General features: G+C 65.1%; 1 protein-coding gene across 4 annotated transcripts; it reads right to left on the bottom strand.

Moving 5' to 3' along the window:
* Positions 1-6,677: 6,677 nt before the first annotated feature.
* GPR35 (G protein-coupled receptor 35) lies at positions 6,678-12,560 on the bottom strand. Of its 4 annotated transcripts, none has more exons than XM_072962004.1 (2): positions 12,488-12,560; positions 6,678-7,950 (listed from the first exon to the last, which is right to left on the bottom strand). In XM_072962004.1, the coding sequence occupies exon 2, from the start codon at positions 7,938-7,940 to the stop codon at positions 7,032-7,034; it is 909 nt and encodes a 302-aa protein (XP_072818105.1). In that variant the 5' UTR covers positions 7,941-7,950; positions 12,488-12,560; the 3' UTR covers positions 6,678-7,031. The 4 variants fall into 4 exon arrangements, with proteins under 4 accessions (XP_072818105.1, XP_072818106.1, XP_072818107.1 ...); XM_072962005.1 differs by lacking the exon at positions 12,488-12,560 and adding an exon at positions 10,954-12,474; XM_072962006.1 differs by lacking the exon at positions 12,488-12,560 and adding an exon at positions 12,335-12,352.

Raw genomic sequence — 12,560 nt, 5'->3', positions numbered from 1 at the left:
ATCCGAGCAGGACGCTGCACACTCCCCTTGGGACTGCCGTCCACAAGCCGGGCAGCCCTCTGCCCATCGAGGCCTGCTTCTAGGACACTGTCCCCGCGGTCACGGGACAGTCCCAGGTCAGTGCCAAGGGATAAGAGGCTCCTACTGGCGTCCCCTGGTGGCACGCGACTGCGTAAACAAGGAAATAAACGTCCATCTGGTCCTGGAGCTCTCCCGTCACCGACCTCCCCACGGGCAGTTTCTTGGGCGTCACTTAAGCTGCCCTGAGTGTTGCAGGTTTCAGGATTACTCTGTGACCCGGGGTCACAGCCTCGTTCTCATCCAAGCCCTGGAGCAGGCTGGCTGTCTCTCAGGTGGAAAGGTGCTGCTCCAGCGTCCCAGTGGTGGCCGCTGGGTGGCGCTCACTGACATTTGCCGTGAGGCCCAGTCTGTGCTCCACGCCGGCAGTAGCCCTTTGTGCCTTCTGGCTCGATTCGGCCTTACTGCCCTCCAGCTTCTAGCGGGACATTAGTTACGGTGGAAATCCCTTGTGTCCACCAGGTGCCTGATACTCTTTCAAAATGAGAACCTCTGCAGGCTGGACCGCCTTGCTGATCTCCGTGTAGAATGCCCGGTCAGCGTGGGCTGGAGGCCGGGTCCGCAGGCCTCCTGTGTTACAGGGCGCGGGAGGGGAAACGTCCCCCGCAGACACCACGTTGTCCCCATGGAGCGTTCAGCGGAGCAGAGCGGACACCTCGGGTGAAATCTGTGCAAACACCCTGACCTTCCCCCGAACTCCCACCTTCACCGCGTCACCTCCGTGACCCCAACGCGCTCAAGCCCACCGTGGCTTCTCCTGGCGCTTCCCCCACAGGTCTTGGCATCAAGCTCCCAGGCAAGGAGTCCCAGAAGCGAGTCGCCTTCGAGCCGCCCCGACCTCCCTGTGAGCTTCTGCGCGGGGCCGAGGGGGCGCTCCCCTCCGCTAGCGTCACGCTGATGCCCCCTTAGAAGGCACGTGCGTCCATTCTGTCCCACCTGTGGGAAGTGTAATCACCGACCCTCGCTGTTGCAAATAAATAAAACAGTCCAGAGCCACAGCGGGGATCCTGCTTTGCTGTCTCAAGTAATTCTGACGCTTTTCTCTTGGTTCTACTGCTGTTGGCTGAGTGGCCACACAGCGTCTCGGACGGGCGCCTGGTGGAAGCGTGGTTTCTAGGGCACTGGTTCATAAATGCACTGGTTCTGTGCGTGGGAGCCTTGCCCAGTGCCCACGGTGCCGGGTTTCCACGCGGCGCAGGCCGAGCGCTCCTGTCGTGGGGGTCACGGGGCGCCTCCTACGGGAGGGCCCTTGGTCTCTCACATACAGTGACCTTGAACTTCCTCTCGTTGGGTTTCGCTGCTGTGGCCAAGTGGTCACACGTCGCTCACACCGAGGCTGGACCGTAACTCTGAGGACGGCGATCTGTCCACGGGGCTCACGTGGACACGGCCTTCCTGAGCGGACCGTCCCTCCCCGCGGTCCTGCACGGGGACAGACGGGGTTGGGGGGCGGTCAGCCCTCCAGGCCCCAGAACAGGAACTTCCGGGGGAACCGAGAGATGGATTTACTCTGGTGGCAAGACCAACAGGCTCGACTAACTTTGGACTTAAAAGCACCTGGGGGCCCCTGACAAGACGCCCGCTACGTAAACCCCCACGGGCGGGCGCGTTTTCGGGGCTTGGGAGACCTGCCTGCGGGGCCGCTGCGCAGGCGGGACTTCTCCTTGAGAGGCAGCCCGGCCTCCCAGCTGGTTTCCCGGCGGGACCCTCCCCCCGCCCCCACTCCGACCCCGAGAAGCGGCACTCAGACCCGGGTCCCCAAGCCTACGCGGGGGTTCCTGCAGTGAGACGGGGCCCCGGGCCGGTCCAGGGGGGCCTGATCTCTGCTGTGACCCCGGGCACCGCGGGCTCGCTCTCCTCCTGCTAATCTCCCCCGGGATCTGCAGGGAGACAGCCCTAACCTGCCGAGAAAGGGCCCAGGTGCCCGGAGCAGGGGCCGCAGGTCACACCCGCCCCTGCAGCCAGGCCTGCCCCAGGCAAGGTGGGAAGGTGACAGAGAAGTTCCAGGACCCCTGGCTCCCTCCCCTGCTCGCAAGTCTGGTCCTGGGTTTGGAAAGGACCTCAGACACGCAACCCCTCACCTGCTCCCTGGCCACACCTGGTGACAGTAGGATCTGACGGCTGGGGGCAGGTCAGAGCTCTGCGGGGTCAGGGCCAGCCGGAGACACAGGCCCACTGAGGCCCCTGCACGACTTGACCTTGGCCACTGGCAGCCCCGCGCGCTCAGCCCCTCTCACCACTGCCGTCGGGCCAGGTAGGGCTGCCCTGGGGCTTGACCCGATCGTGGGCGCCCAGCTGTCCTTCAGTCCTCAGGGCACTGTCAGAGCATGTCACCACCAGGGACAAAGGCTGCAGCCACCTCCATCTTTCTCTCCCTCCCTCTCCCCCACTTCCAGTGCCAGCACCAGGGCTCCCGCACAATCTGGGACAAGGTTTCCCCTCTCCTGACCTCGGGGGCTTCCACCGAGGGCCCCTCCAGAATGTGGACCCACTACCTCCCCACCCTGCCCAGGGGGACGGGGGCCCCAGCACTCGGCCCTGAGCCCGGGCGTGGACCGGTGGCGTCCGACCCGGCGGGGGGCTTTGTGGGGGGTCCTTTCTAGGCCTCACCGTCAGAGGCTTTTGCTCGGCCCAGGACTTTCGTCCCTGTCCCCCAGCCTCTGCTGTCCCCCTCCCTTCCCCGTCCTTGCCTCCATACAACCCTCACCTCCGGCCCCCCCGCCCCGCCCCCGGACTGAAGAGGCAGCTGATGGCCGGCCGGGTGGGGGCAGGACAGGCTCTCCTCCCTCAGCCCACCGTCCTCCTGAGAGCAGCTGCAACCAGGCTTAAAGCCCCAGCGGGGCAGGACAGGCCTTCATGGAGAAGCCAGCTGCCCGAGACGGAGAGACCCACGGACGGACGCCAGGCCCCGCCAGACCGACAGCTTGCTCTTTTCATGTGGAAATACACTTTGAGGGGGAGACGCGGCCTTTGAGGTGGGAGGCTGTCAGAGGCAGCGGCCAGGAGGCCCTGCCCGGGCCAGCGCGCCCCCCGCGGCCGTGCGCTCTCTGGGGCGTCATCAGACCCGTCCTGCGCAGGAGTCACTGGAAGGCTGCTGGGGCAGCTGCCTCCTTTCCTTTTCTTTCTTTTCTTTTTTTTTTTTTTTTAAAGAAAGGAGCGATAGCTAGCTAAGATTTATATCCACTTTCTCTGTCCAAATCCAGCCTTCCTCCCATCAGTCCTGAGTAGAATGACACTGTTGAAGCCTTCGTGTCACAAACTGTCTTCTTTCGTGTTCCGTCCGCCCCACAGCACGCCAGCCCCAGTGGTCGCATCACGTGCGGAAGCTGGTTTGCCGGCAGGCCTGCCCTTCCTGCCCCTTGTCTTCCCCCGTGCCCTGAGTGATGGCAGTGACCTAGACAGACAAGGGTGTTCAGGGCCCCCGCCGCACGGCGACCCCGTTATCCTCGGCTGTGGACCCCGCGTTACATTCGTTCTTCGTGTGCTCAGGATGGAGATGGATGTTTACTGCTGTAAGACAGGCTTTGTCAGAGCACAGTCGTCGTCTGCAAAGCGGGAAGGATGCAAGGAAGATTACTGCTAATACTGGGAAAAAAGAGTGTAGCCCTCTCCTTTTAAGATGAACTTAAAAATAAAAACGGTCAGGAGTCGAGCAGGGTGGGGCTTCCCAGCAGCGCCTTCGGTCTCTGCGTGAAAGCCGCCGGCCACTTAGACGCTGCATCAAACCCAGGTCTGAGCAGGAGCAGTGGGGTTCTGGGTGGTCCTCTGGGTCCGTCCTCGGCAGCTACCCAGCCCTGGTGGCTCCTCAGGGGTTCCAGATGGCCACCGTTTCCCCGGAGGTTCCTCACCTTCAGCTGGCTGCTCCTGAGCGCTCACACTTCCTCAGGCCCTACCCAAGCCCCTCACAGCCAGCCCGCTTCAGATCCCCCAGGGGGACTGTGGCCACGCACAGAGCAGCACCCCAGCCAGACACACTGCCCCAGGTGTGATCGAGCAGAGGGAGAACAAGCTTGTGTCCCCATGTGCTGGGCCCCACTCTCCTGGTGATGCGGCCTCTAAACAAACCAGCTTTTTTTCCCGATGCCTGTTCCTTGTTCATTCGTGGTGAACCCACCCTGATTGATGTGCCACACGGCCCCTAAGCCCCTGAGGGGGATCTGGGTGCAGACTTGGCCTGCCCCGGCTCAGAGGCCGGCCTGGTGTGAGATGCCCAGTCTGTGGGTTGTGATCAGGGCCCAGAAGTCAATTCTTGGGACGCTTGTCCAGTGAGGGGCACCCGTGGGCAGTGGAGGGACAGCTCTGCCTTGACCTGTGCAGGTCTCACAGTGCACTGAGCCTCTGAGCTCAGAGGGAGCCTCAGAATCCTTCTTAACACCGGGCTCTAGGAAGCTACAACCACCTGGTGAGATCTAACCTTCCTGTGTAAAGTCCTTTCTGCTGCCACTCTACACTGGCCATCTGGGCACCCCTGTCCTCGCTCCCACAGCACTCGGCGGGGTGGGCAGCAGGACTGGAGCCAAGCCCCAGGCCCGATTCCGCCTTTCTCCCCGGATTCTCAAGTCTGGTCAAGAACAGGACTGGATGTCCACCTTAGGATAAGAATACTCCTGGTCCCTCGGAAAACGAAAACCCTGCAGAGTCAGGGTGACAGACGTCAGGGACTGGAGAGTGTCAGCTTGGCCGTGCCCCCTTCAGCAGGGTGGGGTTGGGATGACAGCAGGCAGGGTTTGGAGGGGGAGCTGGAGGACCAGGCAGGGTGCAGACACGTGGGCAGGACTGTATGGGACATGTGTGGGGGGCGCACCAGCTGGGTGAAGGGAGTGGGCACCATGGAGACCACTGTTGGGGACAGAGGGTGGGGAGAGTCATAGGGAGCACTGGATGAGGTGGGGGGGCCTGGTCCCAGGGCTGGTGCCCGTGTCTGGGGGCCCCGGGGGTGTCCTGAGGTCGAGGGAGGAGGCAGAGTGGAGGGAGGAGACGATGCACACCTGCCCCTAGGGTCCACCTGCCACCACACGCCTGCGTTCACCCAGTCCCTGCTCCACCGTACGCGCCCAGCCCGCCTCGTGCCTTCCCAGGACAAACACAGCCAGCCCTGCCCGGGGCACATGGGTGGGCAGAGGTGACAACAGGCTTGGGTCCTGAGAAGAGAAAATGAGCGGGGCTCCTTTGAGGACGGCCTGGGGGAAGGGCCTGGGGGCCAGAGGCGGCCTGAGGAGGGGTGAGAAGGTGAGGCCGAGTGCCTGGGCCAGCAAGTGGGCAGCGGCTCCACCGATGCTGGACAAAGGCGGAGGGGACCGAGGCCTGGTTGTAGAGGCTGGGACCCTGGTCCGTGCTGGAGGACGGGGTGGGGCAGGTGTGGGACGGCCAGATCATCAAAGTGCTGGAAAGGTCTGGCCCAGTGGAGGGCCAGGGGCCGAGCGCGTGCAGATGGGACGCAGACGGAGGGGCTGGGCTGGAGACTCCTGCACTCAGCGCCCTGAGTGGCTCTGCACCCACTTCTGCCTGAGGCTCCTGGTGCTGCGGAGTCAGAGACGGGGCTGTTCCGTCTGCGGCAGGTGCCTTGGGGAGGCCCACGTGCTGAGCGAGGGAAGCTTGACATCTCCAGAGCCCAGAGCCACCAGCCAACACACAGGAAGCTCCCAGAACTAGAGCAGGGCCGCCCCGACCCGACGTGCATGCCCAGAAGTGAGTGCGGGCCTCTCCCTCAGAACTCCATCTGATCTGCGGGAAGACGGCAGCCCGTTGAAGTTGCAGGGGCCCTGTGAGTTGGAACCCCAGAGTGTGGACCCCTAAGCACGGATCCCCCTCCCGAGAATGGACCCTTCCCAAGCCTGGGACCCCGAGTACAGACCCCCTGAGCAGGATGCCCCTGAGCATGGACCCCACTGAGCAAGACCCCTTTTGCTCAGGACCCCCTCACGTGGACTCTTTTGAGTGCACCTCTCTGAGCGAGGTCGCCCTGAGCCCGGGGCCTCATGGGACTGCGTGACCACAGGCCTGAGAGGCTGGCCCTGCCGGGACTCGGCTGCCACGCCTGGGCAATCGCGTGGATGGGAGAACAGGGCAGGGAGGTGCCTCGGGGCCGGAGGACACGCAGGTAAGGGGAGACAGAGCTGGGGTTGACCCCAGGCCCACGTGGACAGCCCCCGCTGGGGCTCTGAAAAGCTCCACTTGTTCCAGCTTGAGTCTGGATGCCCGGCCCCACACGGGGAGGCAAAGAGGTGGCTCAGCACACCAGCCTGGGTGTCCACCAGCAGGACTTCCAGCTACCTCCGCCCCCCGAAGGAAGCACCAAAGCACGTGCCCCTCGACCGCCCCTCCCTGACCCCCGCCCCCAGCACAGCTCTGCAGACACTGAGGGGCCGAGGGGCTCTGGAGGAAGAAAGTGGGCCGTGGCCTCCAGCATGGCCCTTCCAGATGCTGCAAACAGCTCCCATCTAAACTCCAGACAGACGGGGAGTGGGGCAGGGGCGGAGAGCAGGTGGGAGTGCCCAAGGAGAGCCCCCAGGTGGAAAGTCCTAGAAAGCCACCAGGGAAGATGGCCCCAGGCCCTCCCCACACACACATCATGAGAGCGTGAGTGGCCCGCACACAGCCCAGGAGAAGAGCTTTATTCTGGCCCTGTGGGTCTCACGGCCCCCAGCAGGCACCCGCCCCTGTGCCGCAGGTGAACCCAGTTCTAGGCACAACAGGTGTGCAGCCCCGTCCAGGGGTCCCTAGGGTTGGCCGTGCTCAGGCCCCAGTCCTCCTGCCCTCATCGCTGTCCCTTCTCTACCCCAGGGGTGGGGGTGTCACCTCCCCAAGCTCCACGCCTGGATTGTCCTGACCACATGGGACTCCTGAGAGTGCCCACAGCGCACAGTGAGGTCAGGGCTGATCCCGGGGCTCCTTGCTGCTGGTCGCGGGCTCCCCCGGTGGGCAGCACTTCCCGGGAGCCTGTGGCTCCTCTCCTAGGCCAGGGTCACACACAGAGACTCCTGGCTCTTACGGGCCTTGGCACTGGGGGGCGTGGCCAGCGCAGACGCCTCCTGGAACTCCTTGGCCATGTAGTAGTAGCAGACAGCGTCCAGGCAGCAGTTGGCGTACGAGAGTTTGCTAGTGACGTCGAGGGCGAGGCGGAGGGCGCAGGAGTGCAGGCCCGTGGCCACCTGCACAGTCAGCACCACGTGAAAGGGCAGGAAGCAGACCACGAACACCACCAGGTTCGCCCAGACCATGCGGGTGGCCTTCTGGGTGGACTCCACCTGGCCCGTGTCAGCCGCTGGCTTCGGGGCCAGGGCGGCCACCACCTGCAGGGAGCAGAAGACCAGCACGGCCAGCGGCAGGTAGAAGCCCAGCAGCGAGAAGACGGTGGTGTAGGAGCTCTGCCGGGAGCTGTTGGAGAAGCAGAAGCCGCCCTCCTGCCTCCCCAGGAACCAGCGAAGCACCAGGGAGCCGACCACCAGTGCCCAGAGCGCCGCGCACACGGCCACGGCCCGCCGCGGGGAGCGGAGCGCGCGGGCGCGCAGCGGGTGCCGCACGGCCACGTAGCGGTCCAGGGCGATGGCCATCACCAGGCTGATGCTCATGTACCTGTTGACCAGGTAGACGCCCTGGGAGAGCTGGCAGAGCAGCGTGTCCGTGGGGCTTTTCCTCTTCAGGGAGTGTAGGAAGAAGGGCAGGGCGCAGAGCAGGCAGAGGTCGGCCACGGCCAGGTTGGCCATGTAGACGCGGGTCTCCGTCCACCGCTGCAGGCGGTGGCACAGCACCCAGAGCGCCCAGATGTTGAGCAGCAGGCCCAGCACGAGGAGCGCGCCCGTGTAGGTGTAGAGGACCTGGGCGCTGCCAGGCTTCTCCTGGCCGCAGGTGCTGTTGTTCATGGTCCTGGGGCTGCAGGAGGGGGCGGGCGTGAGGCGGCAGCAGCGAGGGGAGCCTGGGCGGCCAGGCCCCACCCGCCTCTGGCCAGGGATGCAAGAGGTGCGCCCCACCCACATTCAGGAGCCCAAACTCCACCTTCCCTGAGAAGTCACGGAAATTGCCAGGAGCCCCGAGGCACCCTCCAGGTCACCCTGCCCTGCCTGCTGGACGGTGGGAAAACCAAGGCCTTCAGAGGCCTGCGGAGGCAAGGAGGCAGTGAGCCAGCCCTGGACTGGAACCAGATCTCCGTCCCTCCCCCAGCCCTCCTCTCCAGGGATCTGTTTGCTGCTGGTCAGAAAGCAAGGCAGGTGCTCACTGTCCACCTCCAGGCCCCGCTGTGCCAACTCCACCATCTCTCGGGACAGGTGGCCCAGAGGGTGGCCAGTCTCACACCAGCCCCAGTGCCATCCTCACCAGGGAGGACTCAGAGGCTCAGGACAAAGCCCAGGGCGGCCCGTGGCCCCCTCCACCCCGTCCCCAAACCGGCTACAGGAGGTACCTGCGTCTGACCCACACCCATACCTCAGCGGGCATTGGCCTGTCCCCCACCTGGCCACTGGCTGCTGCGGTCCAGGACAGCAGGGGTTGTGGCTCAGCCAGCCCGCCCTCCGGCAAAGTGCAGAACTCTGGTCTCCCTCCTGCCTCCCCCCACTGCCAGGCTGAGAGCTGCCCGTCACCCCCACCAGAGGCGGGGTGGCTGGGGCCCCTCCGGGCACTGGCCTGCCTCACTCTGTCCCTCAGAGAGCATGGCTACCACAGTCCTCTGCCCTGAGGTCCCACTTAAATTGGCCTGAGCCCCATCTGGGGCCAGGAATGCCTCTTGCGCTCCCGATGGTCAGGACCATGAGGGCAGCCCCGCCCCTCCAGGCCCAGACCAACGGCTCAGAGCCGGCCTCGGGGTGGAACTGGGCGTCCTCCACCATGTCCTGGTCAGAAGCACCCACACGGCCCCTCACCGCCCTGGTCAGCGGTGCCCGCCACAGCGGACGACTGCAGCCCCTTCTGCATGAGCAGCAGGCCTGGCCCCTCCCCTGATGCCCCCCACCCAGCCAGCTGATTGGGGCTGGGCCCTGGTCCCCAACCCCCAGGGGGGCAACTTTCAGTCTAGCTTGATATTTTGTGAGGGAAAGTTAAAAAAACTAACTGCAGTCTTTAAAATTTCCTTTTATAATAAAACAAACTCCTAATCATCAGGGAGAAGGGCACCCAATTTGCACGCATCTTAAGGTGCTCAGGAGACTTTGAAGTGATACCCGTCCGTGGGGTCTCACCTCTGTCCTTTGGGGTGCCTCCCAAAAGTGTTTGGGAAGCCAAATCCCAAGGTCCATATCAAATAGCAGGGGGTCCCCAGAAGCCACGGCAACCAGCTCAGGTCCCTGCCAGCGCCGGGCACCGGCACGGGGTCCCGCATCCAGGACACGGAGCCCAGCAGCGTCCTGCTCAGGTGTGCAGACCCGTCACCTCCAACATTTGCTCTGCAGAATGCTCTAGGCTGCCTGGGGCCCCCTGCAGCCTGGCCCGGCCAGTGCTCAGAGCACTCCGCTGCCCGGGGCCGCTTCCTGCCGGGGAGGCTGTCCCTGGAGGGGTAGCAGCACCTCAGGGGCACCGCTTCCTGCTGATGGTGAGATCAGTCTGCTGTCTCAAGCGGAGATCGGAAGCCACCCTCTGATTCCGCACTGAGATAACCATGCCATCAGCTGAAGAGACGTCCGGTCGCCTTTGGGAGATGTGAGCACACGGCAGCCTCCAGCCAGCCCTCTGCTGTCTGGTCGGCCCTGCCTGCACCCTGCTCCCTGGGAACCCGGCAGACTCCCTAAATGGGATCTGAGGCAGAGTGGGGTGCAGACTCGTCGCCCAGGCACAATAGAGACCTCCAGAGCTGGGACCCCACTTTCAAAATCGCCCAGGATCCAGGACAGGGGTGTGTGAGTGAAGCGAGTTTCCCAGAGCAGCGCTCACTGTGCTAGGAACGCAGCGCTCAGACACTCCCTCCTCCAGCTTCACGTGCTGGTCGCAGCCCACGGAGAGACTTCGGAGACGAAGGAGGAGGGGGCCCAGGCCCCAGGAGACACCCCAAGTTTCTCTGCACTGCTGACCACACTCATGTCCATCCGGACACTCCGCTGGGGTGCAAACCCCCCTCACAGCCCTCCCTGCTGAGACCCCTGGTCCCACAGTTGGCACAGACCTGCAGTCAGCCTCAGTTTTCCCAGAGGAGCCATCTGCCCCCTGACCTGTGGAAGCCTGTGCAGGGGCTGCCTGAGAAGTGGTGGGGAAGCTGGGCTGGAGTGAGCCAGCCCCCTGGGCCACCCGTCCTTAAGGCAGGCAGGCGGTGGGCGGGTGATGACAGCAGAGCGGGGGTGACGGGACTCCCCATCGCCTGCGCCAGCCCCAGCCCAGGGCTGCCTGGGGGAATTTCTGGGAGAGGAAGCGGGGTGCCAGTGGCCGCCAGCTTCAACACCTCCAGAGAACCAGCGTGCTCGCTGACACAGAGCATTTGTTCTGAAACAACCTGTGCTAGAAGGACCAGAGCCCTCCCCGGGAGGAAGGCGTCCTCTCCCAGACTGACTCCGCAGAGTCCTGAGCCTTTCCTGGGGCTGAGCTCCCAGTGGCTGCGGTCAGCGCCTCTGCCCTGGCTCCTGCCCAGCACGCTCGTGGGAAGGCACCTTCACACGCACCGCACCCACGCCGACCGGGCGACCCCCAGCGTGTGTGGACGCAGGTGCCCGGCCCACTTCCTGCCGCTCTGCCCTGCTCTGCCCGCCCCTCCACCAGCTGCCTCCTCACGCCCACCTCCTGAGAAGCCTGCCTTCCAGACCACCCCTTCCCCAGTCTAAAACGTTCTCCTGCCCAGCTCCTCCAGGCCCGCAGGGGACGTGCTCTTCGGCAGGCCTCTCCACTCTGAGCTCAGGGCGGGGAGACCCTGCACAGAGGGGCTATCCCTCCCCCGCAGACCAGCCCCCCAGCCCCACACACCTGAGGGCAGGGCCTTGTGCCCTCAGCTTGGGCTCCGCAGCACCTCTCTCCGCACACACTGCAAGGGACTGGGGAGAGCTTCCACCCGGCCCCTGCCCGTTTCACAGGCGGAAAGCGAGGCCCAGAGAAGGGCAGCGGCTGGCCCAGGCCTCCTGACCCTGAGACCAGGGACCCTACCCAGAGGCCCCTGAGGGGGGCCTGGTCTCCACCGTCCGGATCCAGGCTTGACAGTCCCCACCGTGGGCCCGTCCTCTGCCTTCCCTCCTGCCTCTCGCTGCCTCTCTGTCCAGCCCCCTCCTCCTGCCCCCAGCCTCCCCAGCCTCCTCTCGCTGAACGGCTTCGAGCCCCTCCCCGTCTGGTTTCCTCCCCTGAACTCCGGAATGAAAGTAGCCCTTCTGCATCCTTAGACCTTGCCTGTGGCTGAGCCCCCAGCTGTTCCCGCACAGAGTAGGGCCTGAATAAATCCTGTCACCCCGTCAGCAGCAGCCCCAGCTGGAGAATCCAACTGGGTGGCCGGCATCCCCGAGCACTAAGCAGACTCCTGGTGCACAGCAGCGCTCTGTAAACACCGTGGCCGAAGCTCTGGGCCTCCCGGAGCGGGGAGGGGCGTCTCCCCCCGCCACCCCGCGGCCCCGCGGCCCTTCCCTCTGCCACGCATGCCTCCCTCCCAGTTCAGGGCCGGGTCCTCTCCTCGAGGTCCACTGAGTCCGGGGGGTCCGAGAGGCCTGGCCCACCAGGCAGGCCTCAGATTCCAGACTAGGCCCAGTCTCGCTGCTGGGCCACCTCAGAACCATAAACGACCCTCCTCGGAGAAGGAGTGACCAGGGCCCTGCGGCCCCACGGCCGGCACCCATGGTGGAGCCCCGCAGCCTGGGGCCCAGGCAGAGCTCCACCTGCGAGGCGTCCTCTCATATCGCCCCACGCCACCCCTCTCCCTCAGTCCCCGCACCCTCCTCCCCTGCCTGGCACCTGCTGACCCAGGAGAGCAGCGCGGCAGGCCTGCGGGTGGCGGGGGTCCAGGCGCTGGTCTGAAGGAGGACCCTTCCTGCCCCCTCCTCCTGACCCTCCGCCCCTCTGAGCAGTTGGGGTTGAGGGGAAGCCACAGACACACGTGAGGTGCGAATCACTGTGCTGTCTGGATGAGCCCCCGAGGGAAGGGCCTGGGAGGTGGGGTCACTCCAAAGGCGGCTGCTGGATGTGGCCCAGGAACCTGGCAGATTCCAGGAGCTCCGCCTGCCCCCAGCCCCTCACCTGGGGTGGGAGCAATGCCCCCGCCTTTAGGGTCCAGAAGGGAGCACAGCCCTGGGAGTGGGCGCTCAGGCGGGGACATCAGGCGGGGTGTCCCTCGCTGGGCAGTGCGGCCACTGGCCGAGGGCCTTACCCACCCCGGGCTCTCCTCCCCAGGCTGCTCTGCGCCCACGCCACCTCACTCTACACCACGGTCTGCCCCTCTTCCATGCCCACCCTGCTGGACACAGCTGGGCGGGCGAGGTGGCCGGGTGGGCTCGCCCGGCACAGTGGGGCAGGCACTCACAGCGTGGGGCTTCACGGAGGGCAGGTCAGGACCGGGAGGCTTCTAGAAGGAGGTGGCACTGAGCTGGTCCTGG

Source organism: Vicugna pacos, chromosome 5, assembly GCF_048564905.1.
Source record: "Vicugna pacos chromosome 5, VicPac4, whole genome shotgun sequence".
NCBI classification, from domain to species: Eukaryota; Metazoa; Chordata; class Mammalia; order Artiodactyla; family Camelidae; genus Vicugna; species Vicugna pacos.
Note: the sequence above shows the minus strand (reverse complement) of the source record. Positions and strands in the feature narration are given on the sequence as shown.